The sequence below is a fragment of the Trichogramma pretiosum genome, unplaced genomic scaffold (assembly GCF_000599845.2).
Source record: "Trichogramma pretiosum strain Unisexual culture from Peru unplaced genomic scaffold, Tpre_2.0 scaffold13, whole genome shotgun sequence".
NCBI lineage: Eukaryota > Metazoa > Arthropoda > Insecta > Hymenoptera > Trichogrammatidae > Trichogramma > Trichogramma pretiosum.
Window position 1 is genome coordinate 945506 of NW_019641606.1, and position 20651 is coordinate 966156.

General features: G+C 46.1%; 3 protein-coding genes across 5 annotated transcripts in view; all 3 read right to left on the minus strand.

Annotated features, from left to right (window-relative positions):
- LOC106652015 (fat-like cadherin-related tumor suppressor homolog) overlaps positions 1–20651 on the minus strand; it is a 173784-nt gene that overhangs the window by 129340 nt on the left and 23793 nt on the right. The gene's annotated exons all lie outside the window — the stretch shown is intronic.
- LOC111693214 (UDP-xylose and UDP-N-acetylglucosamine transporter-like) lies at positions 27–1363 on the minus strand. The gene has a single exon (XM_023458415.1). The coding sequence runs from the start codon at positions 1278–1280 to the stop codon at positions 270–272; it is 1011 nt and encodes a 336-aa protein (XP_023314183.1). The 5' UTR covers positions 1281–1363; the 3' UTR covers positions 27–269.
- Positions 1404–20651, minus strand: part of LOC106652051 — a 43883-nt gene continuing 24635 nt past the window's right edge. The window contains exons 2-3 of one of the 2 annotated variants that reach the window (XM_014370790.2): positions 14650–14716; positions 1404–1695 (exon numbers count right to left, since the gene is read on the minus strand). In XM_014370790.2, coding sequence (XP_014226276.2) covers positions 1658–1695; positions 14650–14716 — 105 coding nt within the window. In that variant the 3' untranslated portion in view covers positions 1404–1657. The remainder of the gene's footprint in view (positions 1696–14649; positions 14717–20651) is intronic. The other variant, XM_023458416.1, reaches the window with a different exon arrangement.

A 20651-nucleotide genomic window follows, 5' to 3' on the forward strand; every position in this document is an offset into this window, starting at 1 on the left:
ACTTTTTATCAAATAAGAAAAACTCGTTTTAAAACATTTCCGTACAACTTTTCATGTATGTATTGGTATATTGTCGAATGCAACCTCATTTTTTTTTGTTCGTATACAATTTACAATTGTTTAGGTGGGTAAAAAATACAATAAATAAAAATTTCTTGTTAAATCACAGTTAACAATTATTTTAATATTGCTCACAGCAACTTGGTCCTCTGCCTTTCCTCAATGATCAATAATAATACTTACTCATAATCCATATAAACAATTTAAAATTAATCAATCGCTAATTTTCTGCGCTGCCTCCTGCGATCTCTCATCGTCTTGCGAAATTTCTGAATGACCTCGGTAAACACGAGGGTGCCGAGAAAAACGAAAGCCGTACCCATCCAGTGATAATAGGTGAACGGGTTCCGAAAGTAGACGATGGAAAAGATGAGGGACGAGAACTTGCGCAGAGTCAGAATGAGGGTGACGGTGAGCGAGGTGCACTCGGTCGTCAGCACGAAGACCGAACTGATGCACAGGTACTGCGTGAGTACGTTGCCGATCAGGTAGGCTACCATTCTCGGCATCGCGAGGCCCACGAGAGGCAGTTGGATGGTCGGCGAGTTGGCGGCTATGATCGCGTGATCCCACAAATTCGACCACAATAGGAAAAAGAAGGGCAGCGGCAGAAGGTGAGTGTAGAACAGAGCCTCTCGAGGATGTTTGCCGAATCGAGCGTACAGATATTCCTGATAGATGCCCATCCTGGCGGAAATCAGGAGGGCAACGGTCAACAGGAGGATTCCTACCGCCAGCCAGAAAAGGTCGTTCAAACCGTCGATATTGTTCTTGGCCGCCACCTCTTCGTGCATCTCTTTGCCGCTCATAATGGTGCACAGGCAGATGCCGATGGTTATCAGCAGGACCGAGCTGTACTTGTCGGAGCGATACCTTCGCTTCAGTATGACGATGCCCATGATCATGTTGGCGATGAGGGCACCGGCGCGAAATATCATGTGCAGTGGCATGGGTACCTTGAAGTCGAAGGCGTAATTGTTGAGCACGCTCGAGACGAAGAACATGGTGACGAGGGCCATGTAGCTCTTGATCTCGATGGTTCGTTGAGCTCGGCCGAATTTCCAGGTGAAGATCACACCCTCGAGGGATATGAAGAGAAACTGGCAGAAGGTGATGAGATTACCGCTGCCCGGGTCTTCCTTCGTCAACAGCTCGAGAAAGACCAGATTCGAGCAGCAGCCCACGAAGACAAAAAACACTGCCAATGCTGTACTAGCCATTTTGAGCTGTCTAGCCGGTTATCGGGAACAACGGTTTTCGAACGATTAGAATTCAACTGAATGCGCGGTAAAAACAAAATAATAAAAAAAAAAAAAAAAAGACAGCGTGCANAAAAAAAAAAAAAAAAAAAAAAAAAAAAAAAACGACAGCGTGCAACGTTTACGAGGCGAGATGCTCCGCGCCACAAAATCGCGCGCAAACAAACCGATCTATTTTGATTATGATCCGGTCACGCACTCACAAGTGGCGCTTGTCGGTGGTGGTCCAACTTTTACGAGCTCGCGCTCGTTTCTCTCTGCCTCGCTCGATTTATATTATACGATTGGAGATATCGATGATGATTTTGCGTCCACTCAGTTTTGTTGTCGGGGCTTTTTCATAAATAATAACAATACTTTCTCGATCGATGCATACCTGCAACATAAAAACAAACGATTGCGTTTAGTACGAAAGCGGGAAGGTACGTACGAGCGATAAAAATAAAGCAGTTTTCGTTAGAATTCGTATTGTACTATAAGTATAAAATGAATCGATTTGAAAATATTTTGCGTTTACGTGCATATAAATTTATCGTTAATTCGCAAGAGCATTACGGTTTAAAAATGTATTACGCGCAACGCTCTGTGTTTAGGCGCGCGCACGCACTGCGTATAATACAGGGAGGGAAAATCTAAATCGGCAATCGTGAATATCCAAAAAGCTTTAGAAATCTCTTGTTTATACCCATTATTCGCACAAGCGCGCACGGAATATGCGCGCTGCATGCAGCGTAAGAGAGAAAACGTTCGAACCGATAAGCAGCTCGAGTAGCAGCAGCAGCAGCGCAAGCAACACAACACGCAGCAGCAGCAGCATCTACTCTCTCTACATATATATAATGTACGTTATACGCTTATACGCTCGCTGCTGCAAAAGCAAAAGAGCTAGGGACATTTTCCTTCGAGAAAATGCGAGTGTGTTTGTAGCAGCGTCGGAGGCATGCGCGCATGCAGATACCATCGTGTTTCTAAGCTTCATGGCTTCGCGTCGTTCCTCTCCTCCTCCTTTTTTTTTCTTGCTTTTTTTTCCTCTCTCTTCTCCCTCGAGGCCTAACTCTCGCTCTTTCTCTCGCGCTGCATACATTGTTGGCAGCCTGTATAGGCTTGGATACACACACTTGCACACGTGCACGTGCGCATGTAGAGAGAGAGATGTACACCAATACTGATATAACGTTATCGCGCACACACATATAGAGACGACGAGACGCGTATCGATTGAAGCTCGCTAACGCAGCAACCTAGTGTAGTATAGTACTACTGGTATAGTGTGGTGGCATAGTAGTGCACCAGTAAACTCGATGCGTGCAAGCTGCAGCACCTACCCTATGTATATATATATATATATATATATGTGCACGGAGTCGAGTAGCACACACACATACAGCCAAGGGGGAGGCGGGGGTGGACCGAGGCTCGCTGTTATACTGCGCTATACAGCAGGCATTGCGCGCATTACACTTTACGCTTACCTCGTCAACGTCGCTCAAAGCGAAATTAAATTCGTGCGATGCTCTCTTACACCGGAGCTGCTGCTGCTCCGTCCCGCATGGCTGTGTGCTGTGTGTTTGTACATGTGTGCTGTACACTAGGCAACGTAGACGACGACGTGCACGAAATCGCGAAAATCTTATACCCTGCACGCCGCGTACATATACACACACGCGCGGGTGAGATATAACATACCCACTTAACGACCTGTGCACCAACACCTTCTGGTTCATTATTTTACATCTCTTTGATACAGAAAATTATAAACTTCTCGCGTGTGTAAATGTGTGTGCATGTGTCGTACACATGCGTCTCTTGGTATTCCGTCTTTTCCCGACACGTACACCGGCTTAACACGTGTGAATTTTCCTTCGCAGAGCGAGACGTATCAAACTATATGTTTTCCCGCCTTCTTCTTCTCGTATTTTTTGTTTTTAATTTAAACGTCACTTTCTTCCCAGCCGCTGTCTCGCTCTTTAAATACAGATTTTTGTAGCCGCGTGGCGACTGGAGCTGCGGTTAATTGCTTTTTACGCGCGCGCGGGGAGAACATTGTTTCCAATTCCAAATCACGTTTCTGCGATTGACCCGCTTCCGATTCACTTCTGGCGCGCTGTATATGTATATAAATGCCCTCTCTCTCTCTCCGGCTTTCGATATTACATTTCGCGATAAAATTGCTGCTGCCGCTACACGACCTTTCCATGCTTGTGGAGTATGTAACGTATATAATATACGATTTCTACGAAACGCAACGAGAATCGAAATTCAGAAAATTCGTGAAACTACACGGGCTAGCTCTCGACTAAAATTATACATACGCTAGTTGTAGTGGTGATACTTGCAAAAACTCGACTGATTTATAGAGAACGCTATCGACACAAGCTCCTAAATATTTCAGCCTCTACATATATTTTTTACTCTTCACCTACTCCTCGAAATTTACATGCCAATATCATTCAAATGCACCACTGCGCATGGCACACGGAGACTATAAAGAGATAGGGGAGAGAGAGAGAGAACAGGAGAAAAAATTGTTGTCATCAGCTGAGTGATAACAATAAGACGCGCTGCGCTGCGCTCACTCTCGTATCTTGGGAGATATCCTTGTGCGCGGTGCGGTTCTGGTGCTGATGGGTCCTCGTTTTCTCTCTCTCGCTCACTTTAGAGTCGACTCGCTGCTGCTGCTGCTGCTGCAGAAAGAGAGAGAGAGAGAGAAGCAGTGTGGCGTCGTCGTCTAGCTCGTCGCTCGGCGACGGCATGCATCATAAAATATATATATAATATTATATACGTATCTACACACGCGAGCGAGCTGTGTATAATAGAGTACGGAGAGAAAGTCCAGGCACATTCTCCTGCATCGGACAGTTTTGCGTTGTGTCGGTGACAAAACCTCTTCTCTCTACTGTATCCGCGCACATACACACACAGCAGACACATATTCGCACGAGGCATTTCTAGGAAATGTGTAAGCGCGCAGCAGCTCGCGAGCAATCGCCACATTTGCACTCTCGGAGGCTCACACACACACACACACATACCCACACATGTATTTATTTGCTCGTTTCTTTTTTAGATGCGACGACGACGTCGGCTTTATTTGGAATGTGCAGGCCTGTCAAGGTTCTCTCTCCGCGAGAAAGAAAAATCCCCGTATCTCTCCCTTTTCGCATTCGCGCGTGTTTGCTGCCTGTCTGTGTGTGTATGTGCTTTAAAATCCCGCGCGTTTGGATTTGCCGCGCCGCAAGACGCGTCGCGCGCGGCAGCTGTGGGCTCAGCTCTCGCAGTCGTTCACGCCTATCGATGCTAGCAGCAGCAGCAGCAGCGGCAGCAGTCAGTCGAGAAACTTTTCCCATCGGCAAGCGATTGCCTCCTTTCACGGAAATCGACGATAAATGACGCCGATATGTAGATATAGGTAGAAATAAAACAAAGAGCAAAAGAATTTGCTTTTCGACACACGAGCGCGTACACTACATCGTGAGCATTCATTGTTTCGCGCGCACGATTTCCTAAAAATAATTTACGGACGGACGTATTAATTTTTTCAGCCGTTCTCGAATAAATATACAAAAACTGTACCAAGCTTGGAGTAAAAGCTCACAGAAAAAAAGAAGTTAGCTATACTCTTTCATATCTCTCGTATATATATATTCCCAACAAGCGAATTTCACGCTCATTGTCGTTGTTTCGCCAGGCAGCTCTTCTTCCTTTTATTGTAACGATCCGTGTGCTGAATTGTTTCAACGCTGAACTGTGTAATGTTATATTTACAAAATCAGCATCAGCAGCAGCAACAGAAACCGAGAACAGTAACGTAGCAGCAGTAGCGCACGAGAGAAGAGTATAACGCGAGAATTCGAAATCCTCTCGATGTTCGCCTCTTATAGCTCTCAACGGGCAACGGAGGATGCGTTAGTGCGTAGGTACCTATACGTGCGTAATATACATTCATATAACAAGCGCGCATCCCTTTTGTGAGTTGCATTTATGACGCGATGCTCTGGCGCGTATCTGCGCTCCGATTGCCATGAGTGTATATAGAGGACGACGACTGCTATTGCCACTACTCGCTTTTCGCTGTCATTGTTCGTGCGCACTCTTATACACGGCATGGCGAGTATTGTATTAGCTGCTTAAATAAGAGCAGGACAATGAGAGACAGAGAGGCTTTAATATAAAACGATGGACAAAATTTTCGGAAATTGGCTGCGTACGCGCGTGACATTATTATTATGATTATTATTATTATTGTCTGTAAGCACGCGTGAATCGTGTTCATTACACGTACCCAAATACGCAGCGCGCGCGCAATTGTCGCTTCGAATGAAAATAGAAGTGGTGTATAATATAAACGAGAGATTCTCGAATTCGTAATTCGTATATATGTGCGTGCGTATCAATACCTTGACGCAGGAGAGCAAGAGAGAGAGAGAGAGAGAGAAAGGAAAAAAACGGAGAATTCTAAGTACAGGCCCTTGAGAAACGAATAGTTACAGGCTGTATACTCTCTTTTACTCGGGAGCGCAGCATAGCTATTGGCAGCACACGCGCGCTCGTTGTAGGCCAAATGAACCGTTGAAAGCATTCTTCGCTCGTACTCGGTGTACTGCTGCTCCGGCTCTATTCTTTACTTTACAATTTCAACTGTGCGCTAGTCGTTGCTATACGTATGTACGTAGAGTGTGTATATGTGTGTGTAGGGGGTGTGGAGCACCGACTAGCGAGGGCTGAGCTGAGGCGCACGCGTACGTGTACAAACCAAACTACTTCTTCCTTCGTCCTTCCTACTTCTGTACTACTATGTGTGGCACCGTACAACAGTCACATCTTACATTTCCTTCTTCTCCTTTTTTTTCTTCTTCAAACCGTGTCTCACTTAGGCTATTTATTGGATACGTTGCTCTCGAGGATTGCTTATACTCTAGTGTGCGCACTGTGTTATAGGCCACTCGATCTGCACACACATTCGCGTGTCTGTGGCGACAGTCATTTCCATTATAGACGAGATCAATCGAGAGGATAATTCACTATTGCATTCAAAAATAAATCGTGGCGCGATGACGACGACGACGACGATTCGAGGCCTTATTGTTTGATCCCCGGAGCTTTTCTGCGTTATTCCGCCACTCTTGAAAAGGAATGCGATCATTGTCGCGCGCTGCGCACTTTCGTAATCTCCCAAGGACATTTTCAAGCCAATTCAGATCTTCAATTTACCAACGAGCTCGACTCGCTGTTAAATTAAAAGGTTAAGACTTTTATACTACTACCAATCGTATTTTCTATATATATATATATATATGTAGAATGGAAAAAAGATCCGAGTGGAGAGATATACCTAGCCGTTTTTCTTTTCAAACGAGGAAGAAGCAGAGAGAGAGAGAGAGCGAAAAAGGGAAAGAGAAGTAGAAGTATATGTATAGGAAGAGCAGGTCAGGACAATCAAGCAGTAGCAGCAGCAGCAGCTTGTGCAAGAGACCGTATCAGAGAGACGTGACGCTATGCCCCACGTGTTCCTCTCTTATCTGTGCAGAAACGCGCGGCGCGCTTGTCCAGTGTGCCACTGCTGCAGTCAGAGTAGAGTAGGTGGAGGATGAGGACGAGGACGAGGAGGCAGAGGGAGGAGGCTTTTCTCTCTCTCTCTCTCTCTCTCTCTCACAACCAACGCGTTCTGAATAAAGCGGATAGTCTCTGGGCTTATATGATGGAAAGCGCCGCTACCGCCGCCACAGCCACACAGCGTCTAGCTCGAGAGCTAGGCGACGAGCACAGCGGCGTAGCTCCGCTGCCATGTGCAGCTAGCGTGTAAACGAGCGCTTACAACGCTACTTTACCCTCTGCATATATTCGCATGTGCGGAGCATCCCTCTGCCTCTCTTATGGCTATTTCTCTTGCCTAGCTCACCTGATACACACATATAAAGTACGAAACGTACGTAGCAGCAGAGGGCCGTTATACTATGTACCTCCTATATACACGTGGTGTGTGTGTGTGTGTGTGCACCCCCCTCGCGGCGATTCATCTCAATTAAATTGGAGATGGCACACGGTAGCCTCGCGAGCGAGAGCGAGAGCTCTATTATACACACCCCCTCGGCGCGAATATAAATTCTCGATTTTTTTTTATACACCCACACACGCATGCGTCGTTTAGCTTAGCGTGGCAGCATCGAGAGAGAGAGCTTTTGGCGCCCCGTATAACTATTAACGACTCGAAAAATATTTATCGGCCGCTTTATAAATGTATACCCCGGATAACGGGCAATGATTGATATTATTCATTAGATGATTCATGCGATAACTGCCTTTTAGGTATGGTAAAAGCTAAAAGTTTCCTCGAAATGAGAGAGAGAGAGAAAGTGAGGGGATGAAGAGCAGCATTTGGCCGATCGAGAGGAAAATCGCTCGTGACGCATGGGTTTTGGCTGAGAGTGAAGCTAGAAGAAAGAAAGAAACGAGCTACTGTAGTACGACACACAGCCGGATGAATGTTATATATGCTTGGCTTAAATTCTTCCTCCCAACTCTTATATACACGCTCTCCAGTCGCGTGTTATTTTCCCAAAAGCAGTTTTCTTCTCTCATCTTCTTCGTTCTCAGCAGCAGCAGTAAGCACAGCGGCAGCTTCTCGACTACGAGCTACAGCAGCATCAGCAGCAGCGAAAAAAGCTCCACTCGCGTAATGACTTGCTTTGCGCAAACGGCCAGAGACGTTTGTGAACCTCGCCTCCTTATATCTATCTCTATACGTATATACTACAACAGCAGCAGCAGCTGCAGTGATAGCCGCACGTCGTGGCCTTTTTTCTCCTCATTTTTCTTATCCCCCTGCTCTTCTCCAGGTCTTCGCGATTTTATCCATAAAGCTACTTTATGCTCGGGGGTTGACTTTTTTGTTGGCTGACACATACACGCACACATACGTACGCGTGACTTATAAAAGCACATAAGTACGTTCTCTCCTTGCTCGAGATATTTTTCTGGACAACACGACGATCATCGCAGCGTATATAAGCAGCAGCACAAACACATACATACATACATAGCTCGAAAGCTTTTCCTCGCAATCAGTCACACACAGCGGGTGAAGAGAGCAAAAGCAGAGAGAGAGACAGAAAAACTCTTGCCTCAGGGCACTCGAAAAGAAATTGCGCTCTTTATCGAAGGCAAAATTTTCGAGAGGTACCTGTATGTCTGTCTGTGTGTGTGTGTGCGTGTGCGTTGCGTTATCGAGCGAAAAATTTTAATTCACTCGACCTCGTCGACCTCGTCGTCGTCGACCATATAACGTCGTGCGAGGCATTATGTGCACGTCGAGCGTCTCTCGCTTGGCTTCTAATAGTTTAACAGATTACGCCATGCGAAAGCGCACGAGTATATCTCCTATCTCTCTCTCTCTCTCTCTCTATTCCTTCTATATCAGGCCACAGCATCGTAAAAATAATTCATCACAGACGAGACCATTCAATAAATATTTTCGCTGCTGCAACAGCAGCTCGTAATTGAAGAGAGAAGTTGACTTTCGATCGCGTCGACACACGAGACGCGCTTACGAAAGAGCGAGCGAGCGAGAGAAATTTCCATGCACCACCACCACCACCACCACCACGGGTAGGTAGTTGTATATAGGTGCGACCTGCTGCTGCTGCTGCTCTAGCTAGCTAGCTGGCTCGCGCGCTAGTTTGTGAGCTCCGATGATTGGATTTTATGCCGCAGAAATCGCTCGCCACGCACACGGAAATCAAAGTTCCAGTTCTGCTAATGCCGCGCCGCGCCGTGCACGTCAGATATATACATATTCGCGCGCGTGTACCAGATATATATATGTGTAACTCTTCTTTACCACCTCATTCCCTTTTCGTTCGTTCGTATGACGCCAAGAGAGCGAGAGAGAGAGAGAGAGAGAGTAATTTCAGTTTCATCGCGGACGACTCTGCTGCTGCTGCAGCGCCACACGTTTCGCGAAAAGCAATCACGCGCACAAATGGTTACATTCTTTCACTCTTTCTCGGGCGAGAGCTTTTTTTTTATTTTTCCAACCACTGACGAAGCTCTTCTCTATATATATATATACAGGTACGGCGCTCGTATAATATTTGAATACACAATAGACCAATCGGTTTTCTCTCTCTCTCTCTCTCTCTTTATCTGTCTCTGTCCTCTTTTCTGCAGTTTGTCATTCGACTTGACTGTGCGCGATTGCTGCAGCATAGCTCGGTGCAAATTGTATTATACGCAGCGGTGGTGAGAGAGAACGAGCGAAAGAATGGGAAGAATCGAGCTGCCCAAGAGCTGAACTTTATGAACCTCTAGCTGTGTGCTGCAGCAACAGAGAGACCGAAGCGAGAGCTTCAGAAAAAAAAAAACGAGAGAGAAAAAAGAAAGCCGCAGAGTCGGAGAAGTTCCTAATTGACCGTGAGCTCCGCTAGTTATACGCTATACACATCCGAATAACTTCGACGCAGACTTGCCTTCTTATTTATGTAAAAAAATACGCGCAAATCCTCGCCCGCACAGACCAGAAAAAAATATTCCCGCGCGCGGCGGTCTAGTCTGGTAATAATCCTCTTTTTGATTTTCGAGAGCAGCTCGACTCGTGTGGTCGCGGCAGTGCCGGGATTGACGCGAATATCTGTGTTATATCTAGGTGGGCTTAAAAAAAACGAACTTAATTAAAATTACACAGGAGCTCTCCCGGTGAGCTATACCACCCAAAAAAGGAGCACATGCTAGGAGCTTATACAGAATGTGTGCGCGCGCGATACTTTCGCTCGTAAAACTGTATAGTTGGCTTTTTTTACGCTGTAACCTTTGCGTTGTGTTCGTCGTTCTATTCTATTCTAGAATTCTGCCGTATAAGCTCTCTCGACAACAGCGACGAAAAAAGTCTCTCGATCGCCTGCAAGTTGTTGGCGCGGCTCTGTGTTCTGGCTAAGCTGTGCCGTTGTCCTTTTTTTCCCTCCTGTTTTTGAGGCCGAATTTTACAACCAACGATATTGTGCGCTCGTTAGCACAGTTTCACACAACAACGGCAGCAGCAGCAGCAGCAGCAGCAGCAGCAGTGGCGGCAGTAACGGCATTCAAAGGGCCAAAAGTTTTGCGTTGTAGTAACATAAGCTCGTGTGTCTCGGAGGTGAGCAGCGTCTTCTAATGCAAGCCCCCAAGACTCAACACGTAGGGGCGAATTAATCATTGTTATACACAACGGAGCGGAGCCCGGCACACAGTGCAGCTCGACTACGACGACTAAAGCGCCTTATAATATTCACAAACGCACGATGCGCTGCGCGCGGCCCGTTTATAATTTTATACTACTGGAGCAAAAACAAAACTTCTCTCTCTGCCTACGCTGTTACTATAGCTGCCGCTGTGTTTCACCTCTTTAAGTTTGAACATTCAATTTAGGTTCCTCTGCGTACGCATAGCATAGACACGCTGTAGCGGCAGCGGCAGAAGCAGCCGCGTATATAGAAGTAATATTTAGTACACAAGAAGATTAGTCGTAGTAGTTAAGGCGCGCTACTGCTGCTGCTCTGCCTCTCGTTCGATGCTGCTGCAGCCTTGGTATATACAGGTATGCGTATACATCCCGCAACTCCGGCGCAATCTTTTACTACTTTAAAATAAATGAGCTTCGCTGCAGCGGCTTTGAAATTAAACGACTTTTCATCGAATAATAATCCGGCTGTTGAGCACGAATTGTGTGCTTGCTTAGCTCGTGCTCGCTAGTAAGTACGGAGCGAGAGTTTGAGAATTCATTCTCGAGGCCGATAGTAGTAGAGTAAGTACAGCGAATAAAATAAAATGAAATAAAAATAAAGTGCTCGGAAGAATTCGGCACTTGTTCTCGAAACAGCAACGACGCGTATATCCAAAGAAAACGAGCGAGTATAGGCCAGTAAAAAAAAGCACGTACGGGCAATACGATACGCTTACATTTATATAAACTGAGCCACAGACTAGCACACGCACACATACACACACACATTGTGTGTGTGTGTACATTCGATCAAAAAACTGCAATGAAACTCTATACGTTGGCATTTTTATCGCGACGCGACGCGCTTATATCGTTATAGTATAAGTATATATAACGCGTACAGTTAGCTTATATAGCTACACACACTGCTGCACTGCTCTGCTCTGCACTGCACTCGAGTAGTCGACGACGTAAATAGTAACGGATGAAATAATTTATCTCATGCCCTTTTAATCACGCCAGACGACATTCTCTCTCGCACTTGCTTCTTATATATGCTATATACGCGCTGCAATGAGAAAGGAAAACGAGAGAAGCAACAAAAAAAGGGCGGAGATTTCTTCGGGCTACTCATGCGCTGCACTGGTGCTGCTGCTCAGACAGGCCGGCCCAGAGTTGACTCATCAAAAATAAAGAGAGAGAAAGAGAACGAGAGAGAAATGCGTACTGCATATTCGCGGTGGCTTTTTGACCTTGAATATCTCTCTCAGCCGGATGATCGTGGCGGTAGCCGGCAGCGGCGAAGAGAAGAAAAAGAAAAACAAAGGCGCGCGCGCAGAAATTTCAGCCGCGTTGAATTCCGTAGTCGACACCGATGCAGCGACGATATTTTTTTTTACGCTTTCATTATTTTTCACCATTGGCCCCGAAAATCCCGACTACACAATGTCTCTTTCTCTCTCTCTCTCTCTCTCTCGCCGGCAGCTCGTTCAACGTGAATTCAATTGAAATAACTGCCTATACCCAACGTATAGGTGTTGCTGCTGCGCTATTCCACCGTTGAAAAATGTACGCGAGCTTTTTTTTTATTTCTGTTCATTCTAAGCGGGCGATATATATTCTCTCCCGTGGACGAATCGCGCGCGCAGTCCAAGAGAGATGGAGTATTCAAAATACCGAAGCTCCTAGCTACGATTCTGTTCGACGTTTTTATTGTATCCGAAACTTTTTTCATTTTACCCTTGGTGTATACCTCCTCCCTTTCTTTCTCACACGCGCTCTCCTCCTTCATCAAGCGAGCGGGCTTGACAGAAAGAAAATCCACGCGTCGAAGTCAATTAATCTACGCGCGTGTGCATGTGTATGTGTGTGTGTGTGTATGTGCGTCTGGCTGGGATCCAAAAATTTTCGCTCGCACAGCAGTAGGAGCGGCAACACGCTATGACCCAGATGTCTGCGAGACGACGATGCGAGTTTTCGACGACTGCTCCCACGCGCGGCTTTTCTTTTCCCGTCAATGTGTGTGCTATATAACTATATAACACTCGGCGAATTTCTTCTCGAAGCGCGACGATATAGAATATAAGGGCGAGAAAAAAAGTTTATACGATCGCGCGACAAACAGGGCCCAGGCGCACGTCACCCTGTCGGTCAAACTTCTACCCCAAGAAAACTCTCTTCTCTCTCTCTCTCTCTCTCTCTCTCTCGTCCCTAGGTTATATATTTCATAAAAAGGTCAAACTTGCAGCCGGCAGCGGCACTCTTATTGAAAGAAGCTCTAATCCGATTTTTCACCTCGCTCTCTCTCCTCGCGCGTTCACGAAAATTAAGAGCACGCGCAAACACACACATACACAGCACAAGAGCTGCAAAGGGGGAGGTGTGCAAAACTTTTGCGCTCGTCGAGGCGCAGCACAAGCAGCGGCAGCGAAAATTTCAAAAGGCCGAAAAGGAATTTTCGGTCTCTATACAGCTCGCGCGCTGCCGCGCCCTTATATAGCTTTGTGCGCGTCGGTGCAGCAGTGCAGCAGCAGCGGCGGCGGCAGCGAAATTGCACGAATAATTAATGAAATTATATGGATTCGGTTCCGCCAAATGTGAGTGAAACGCGAGCGAGTATGGGTAGAGTAGTGGCAGCAGTAGACGAGGTAAAAAGAGAGAACGAGGAGAGAAAGAGACGAACGACGCGGGTAGTTGTAAAATCATTTATAAACTCGGAGCACGTACATTTGCGATAATCAATGTAATAACCCGCCGAATTGGACAAGTTCAATAAAAAAAAAGGGGGGGGGGGGAAAAAAATAAATTTTATTTCAATGGGTCACACAAAAGAAGGGAACGCGAGGCTTTTTTTCCATCAGTCGCGAATACATATGTATGCATTAAAAAAAGCTTTATACGTCGTTACCAGAACTGCTCAGCCTGACTGCGCCGGTACACTTAAAAAATAAATGAATCGTCCCGCGCGCGACACTTGCAGCGAGTTCTTGTGCGAAAAGTTCTACGAATTGCGGGTCAATTATTGTATTAATAATTTGTTAAAAGGTTTCTCTATGAGCTCCGCGCGACGTGTGCGCTGTGCACTTATGCTGCACGCTCTGGAAGCTAGCTTCGCGATCACTACAGCGTGTATATAATATTTTTAAATGCATAATAAATGCGGAAGGACCTTTTTCTCGCCGTTCTCGCGCGCGTACACTCGCATTCGGAAGATTCTTTAGCGCGCTGCTGTTATACGTTTTCTCTTTGTGCATGAAAGAGAATGAGAATTGCATGCATATGTGTGCAGCAACAGCAGCAGCTTGGTGCGCTGAAGCATGCATATTACAACGTGTGCTTTACAACGTATGTGCCACCGTTGGCGACAAAAGCCCTGCCGCGCGCGCGCGTTTTGTTTCATTAACTGCACGTATATGCAATTCCTTCGTCTCTTTCAGCTCTCTGTTCGTTTGGGAAGCACGAAAAATCTTTTTGATTACTTTTACGAGCGCTAAACGAACGCTTAATCGAGAGCTTAATAACCTATGCATGTGCACTGGAGTGCTCGAACAAAAAAGCATATTCCCCCGTTTAACCCTGCTGCAGTTGCTGCTGGTACTACTATGCACCCCCTGCCTGCCTGCAGGGCCCCGAAAAAAAAAGTCCTTCAAGGATATCCGAAATGCACTTTTTAATCGGACTCTAGAGAGATCAAATCTAGCGATAAACGTGATTTCTCGACTCTCCGAGTTCAATATTGTAAATTGCCGAGCGAAGCGAGCAGCAGTAAGCGCGACACGGTTCATTAAGAGGGAAATGTTTCATTACCTCGAAATGAAATGGTTTATAATTGAAAATTCGCCCGACGAAATATATATAGGAAATATATATAGGATTTTCCTCGAATTGGGTCAAACGAAGTTATGCAATCAAAATTTTCTTTTTTTAAAAATCATCGAATTCGGACATTGCATTGATCCTGATAAATAATCTGAAAATCTCATTGGGTCATCCGCGACAGAAATAAAATCATATAAATAACGAGCAATGATAAAAGCGACGAGTAACAGTTACATATTTTTTCCAAAAAATTATAACCATTTTTGCAGAAAAAGTCAACAATCAGCCAAACGGCAGCTTTGGCAATGAACTTACCAGACGTCGGTGATACATTTAGGGAATGCGAATGTACAAAACAAATTTTCGTGTCATTGATGCTTACCTACAACAGAAAAAAAAAATTTTTATTAGATTTATTAAAATGATTACATTTTTTGTAAGAAAATACATTTCCGAGAAAAATTTTCGAGATCGAAGAAAAATTGCTTGCTCTATAAACATGATCAGCTACAGGAAGATGTAGGAGAGAGCATTTGTACGAGGGCTGAATCATCATCGAAACAAGGGCAAAACAAGTCCAAGAACCCTCGATCGAGAAGTAGATATTCTCCTTATTATCATTGTTATTATTATCGCAGTCTCTCCTCCGTACAGAAGTAGTAGCAGCAGGCGAAAGGAGCCACGGAGCAAAAACGACGTAATACACGAAGGAACTGAACGATGCCTGGGGTGTGACGACGACGACGACGCACGGTACGATGGTGCTACAGCGAGGGTCGATCGTTTTGGCAATATTCTCCCCCTCCCACTATAGTCGCTCCTTTCACGCATTTTCTCTCTTATATATAAATAAGCTCGTTGCTATTGGTCTCTCTCTCTCTCTCAGAGGGTGTAAGTCAGGGATGCGAAAGTCGTCTTTTGTGCACATCTATTACGATCCACGCGCGGGCGCGTGGGTGGGTCGGTCCTTGGTGAGCGCTGCGGCGCCTAACTGCCATAACTGCTACTGCTCCTGCTGCTGTACCATATACTCCCCTTCTATTAGAGGCATAAATTCAAGAAGGTGGTACCTTTGGAAAGTAGAACGGCGCGATCTGCTGCCGCTGCTGCTGCGAGCTTATAATACGTACGTACGTACGTGTGCGACTGGAGCCAAAATGAAAATCTGATCTCGCCCGACTATTATGCTTTAATCAGACTCGCGCGCGCGCGCGCTTCATGGGTGTGCACGTTTTTCACGCTTGTGCCTATATGATATTCTATGTTGTACGCGAATGAAGAGGAGAAAAAACGGGGGCGAACGTAGAGTTATAGGATGGTCGCAACTGGACGACAATAATAATCGGTCCCCTCGAGAGGCTGCACACACGGTAGATTGCGTCTATTTTTCATGGACGCGCGTGTACATACTACATAAGGGACACACGTACATGCGTAGAGAACCACGCAAGGGAATGTAATCGTCGATGCGCGCAGGGGGGCACCCGCCAAAAGGACCCGCGTACATAGTAAATTCGAATGATCGTTTCAAGCGGTTCGTACGAACATGCCTCGTAGAACACAAGTTGCGTATTTAAGCATTTTTTTTTGCATCGATAAAGAGCCTGTATGCGTGCGCACGTGCTATTCTTGAGGCTTGCTCTTGACGTTCCAGCCTAAGTGTACCGATGTTTCGTCATCCTCGAGCTATTCCGATCATCGACGACGACTAACTCTTGTATCGATGTAATTAGACAAAGTACATAAGCCATGTCATTCGTCTTCGTAAAGTAAAGAGTCGGAGAAAAAGAAAAGAAAATAGTAGGCAAAAAAAAAATAGCAGCTAGGCTACGAAAGAGAAATATTCGCTATCTCTCCGACTGTGTGTTCCGCGTGCGCGCGGGTTAATGCGTGGTGCGTAATATATATCTACACGCGGAGCAGCAGCAAAAGAGATACGGACACACATACACATACAGCACGCGCGCGGCAGGTATTACGTTGATATAAGCTATTCGTCTGGGCTGAATGACTGAGTGCGTGTCTCTGTGTGTGTGTGTCTGTGTGTTCGAGTTTCACGTACACAGAGTAGAGACACACACGTGGTAGAGAGGCACGTAACGACGGCGGCGGCGGGTTTGCGAGCGCGCGCGAGAGTGACTGACTGCTTTTTCAAGACAGAAAGATAGGTGCGGCGCGCAGGATGTCAGTTAGTTGCACTCACGCAATCGTTCACTTTGCCGCTGTAGAGCTGCTGCTGCTGCTGCTGCCTGTACTGTGCTGTAGTATGTGTGCTTGTTTAGCCATTTTTGCCCTTCGCGCAATAATTAATGTGCAAAGCTTGTTTCGTACTCTCTCTTCGTTTCGTTTCGGTGCATAAAAAGTAGCAGCAGCCGCAGCAGACACTCACATGCGCGTATACCCGATCGCGCACATAATATATATTGTGTACACATACGAGTTCGGCGCCGATATTGGGGAAAATACTCCCGGAGCGTCGAAGATACGCCAAGGATTTCCATGGCCTTTTTTTTTAAGCGATAGCACGCGCGCATATCGTTTCGCGTACATACAACTTGCTGTGTACATATTACAAGCACACATGCGCCGAACGGAACGGATATTACGTACCCGTCCTCTTATGGCTCGAGTCACATACTTTGAATAACGCGAAAAAATCGGATTTTGCAACATACGTGTGTGCGTCAGGAAAGTAAAGGAGGAGGTAGAGGAAACTATCTTTTGCTATTTTTATCATTATTTTTTTTTCTTCGTATTTTTTCCTGTATATCTGCCTACCTTGTATGTACCTCGAGAGCCGTAAGACAACTTCTTTTTTGCTGTTTATATATAGACAGATACACAGCTCTATTCTTTTCCTCGGAGCGTCCGGAGGGCTAGTTTCCGTTGGTCACGTCCACACACACGCACACACGCACACACACACATACTAGCTACCCTCGCGTATATATAAGTAATCACACCGCAGAGAATAGGGAGTTTTTCTTTGGATCGTGTTCTCGCGCGCAGGCCAGGAAAAAGAGTCGAAAGGAAGAAGAGAGAGAGAGTAAGGGAAAAATATATACTCCGGCAGCGACCGTACCGTACCTATACGCCTAACTGTTTTTCCGCAAAAGCCCCCATTGTCGCGTTCTATATATGTATCGTATTATAGTGCACGTACGCGAGTACGAGTACAACACTGTACCGGCAGCAAACGAGAAAGATGTAACAAACGGTCGAACGCACACTATATAAAGGATAGGAACGCGGATAGGAGCTGTAGCTGCTCTTCTGCTCATGCAGGACACGGCGCTCGGCTCGGCTCGCCTCGCCTCGTCGGAGAAGTTCGATCTTGGAGTTGAGATAATACTGGCCTGGTAGTACTGCCTTGCTTTTAGGCCTTGCGCGTGTAGTTGTACCTTTGTATATAGTGCTCGGCTGTGTTTTTCAACTACGGCACGTCGCTGCGATGGTACGGACCCCGTAGGGACGAACATCGACAACTCTGGCCAAGCGGAAGAAAAGAGATTACTCCCGTCTGCGATGTTATAAGCACTGTATACGTGTGCGACATCGTCGATTCACACGCACACATACACAAACAAATCCGCGACGTAAATCTTATTTATGGCATATATTATATGTACATACACACATTATATACATCGAATCCAACAGAGTATAAGGATTAACGTTAGTAATCCGGCGGAATCCATAATTTTCGCGCTTTCTAGCGTAAAGCGAAGTAGGAGCAGCAGAAGCGACGCTGCAGAGCCAATATTCGATCGGTATAAATTGAGACGCTAATTAAGGGTCGGGAGAGGAAGGGAGAGAGAGAGAGAGAGGCGGAATAAAAATATGCCATATGGGCGCGCGCGAATGTAGTTGTATACACGACGAAGCGCCACAGTAGCAGCAGAAATACGAGCTTAATCTCTCTTGGGATAATACATTTATACATGCAGCAGCAGCAGCAACAATAACAACAACAACAACAACAACAATAGCATAACAACAGCAGCGACAGAGCCAAAAGTGCATGTGCGCCGTGGTATTATATTAGCTATATCGCCCATATTCGATGGAGCAAATTAACGGCTGTTTAAGCGTGAGGATTTAAAAATAATAAATCCTCACGAGTAGAGTCTGCAGCAGCAGCCATATAGCCAGACACAAGTATCGAATTTGCGCGCGCGGAAAAAAGACAGTCTGCTGCTGCAGCAAACGAAGCATACTTTATGTACGAGGAGCAGCAACAGCAGTCTGGATAAAATCGAGGGGGAGAAAGAAACGTCAATTGGCCGTTCGTTACGGCGATGTGTTCCGCGATAATTGAACGAAATTAAAATCGCGCCGATACAAAGAAACGCGCTTTTACACGCATCGAGTTTATAAGCTGTGTATGCTGCTATATATACATCATCCACTGGCTGCAAGACGTTCGGAGAAGCGATGACGCGCTCGTATACGCCATTAAGTTTCGCGAGGCTCGAGCTCTCCGTATAAATATATTCGCCGATAATATGCGCCGTCACGAATCACCCGCCGCAGCACACGAGCCTCCGCTCGTCGATGTATATAATAGTCAGACAGAAAAATGTATATTACATCCGACGTATTCGGGAAACGTATATATATTCAGAAAAAGAGAGAAAGAGAAAGAATAAGACGAATCCATACACCCGAGCCACGCGTATTGCATCTATCATGTACAGGGTGTAGCGCTGATAGATGTGTGTATATGTGTAGGAGGGGATCTCTCGCTATTCGCGCGTATTATAATGCACGCACGGCTGAAGGCGTTTCTTTCCACTGCTGATCGACCTTACATTATGGGTAAAGAAATTGATGGAGGACCTCGACTACTAGGCTGCTGCTGCTGCTGTTACTGCCGCGTGCAGCAGCACGCATATCCAGCACAGGCAGTAGCAACGGGCGACGACAAGAAAAGGCGTATATAATATAGAAAGAAGAAGAGAGAGAGAGAGAAAAAGAAGAGGCAGAGAAGAAATCGATCGTCGTTGGCTTCGACGATTTTGTGCTGACTCGTGTGCCACTCATCTCGTTCTTTCAGAAATTCTCCTTCGGCTTCGCGACTCGGGCTCCCACTTATTCTCCCTCCCTCGGTACCATATACTCATTCCCGTGGCTTGCGCTTCGTAAGCAAATTTCTCGGAAATACATCGATAATATCCTTTTTTTTACTTCTCTCTTTATTTTTCTTTTATACATTCACTTGCTGTGACTATTGCGCACGACAACGACGACGACGACGACGACGAAGCGACTCCGACGTCGACGACACAAAATGCAGCGCGACTCAAATACTCGCAGTGGCGCGTCCCCAATCGTATTTTCGATATTGGAACTTATTGTTATATACAGCAGCATCTATCTCTCTGCGCGTAAATCGGACAACAGGTGAAAGTAAACTTGAAAAATGCTCCGTGGTGCAAATAGAACATGATCCTCGCGCGCACTCCGCAAGTGTACCGTGCGCGAGCGCGCAAGCTCGAGCCTCCGCTCAGGCCTGTATATAGCCGAGAGTTACTTTTTTAGCTCGACTCGTGAAATTAAATCAGTATATAAGCCAAAGTAAACAACCAAGGACTCAGCTGTACGGCGGGGCAGGCAGGCCAGGCACTACCATACTATACTACTCGAACAAACAGATTATATGGCTCTGTGTATACGGCGTATAAAACTTTTTGTTTATTGACGATGCAGGATAGAGCCAGGAGCGCTTCGTAACGCGAAAACGGAGTAACGTCTATGTTCAATGTTTTTATCATGTTAGACACGCACTCTTCAACTTTATTCTTATGCGTTGGACCTAGTTTCGGCTGGGTTAAGTTTGGCACACATATACACGGAAATGCCCCGGCAAACCGGTGTGCGTATACAAGCACATAGGAAAAAATCCACGGTCAAGACGCACACAAAGTATATAAAGAAAAGCGGAGAGCAGAGCTCCTGCCCCGCGCGAACGAACGTAAGGCAAAAAGGAAAGGAAAAGCTCGCCTTCGATGCTTACATGTACGATATACAACGTAGTATTCGCTTTTTCGGCTTTGCGCGCTGCACACGCGCTCGCTCGCTTCTCTGACCGGATTTTTTTTTGTTTTCCTTTTAACGAGCTGCTGCTGCTGCTGCTGTACGCGGTATACGAAAGGGAGAGAGAAGCTTCTTTTTCTTCTCCCTTCTACCACGCGTGCAGGACTCCTTTTCTACACATTTTCCCCGTGTTCCGTTCGCGACGTGGTATATACATAGCCGGAGCTGTATCGCGCCCGGTAACTATAAGGAGAAAGAGAAAGAGGGCGAGAGAGAAGCGA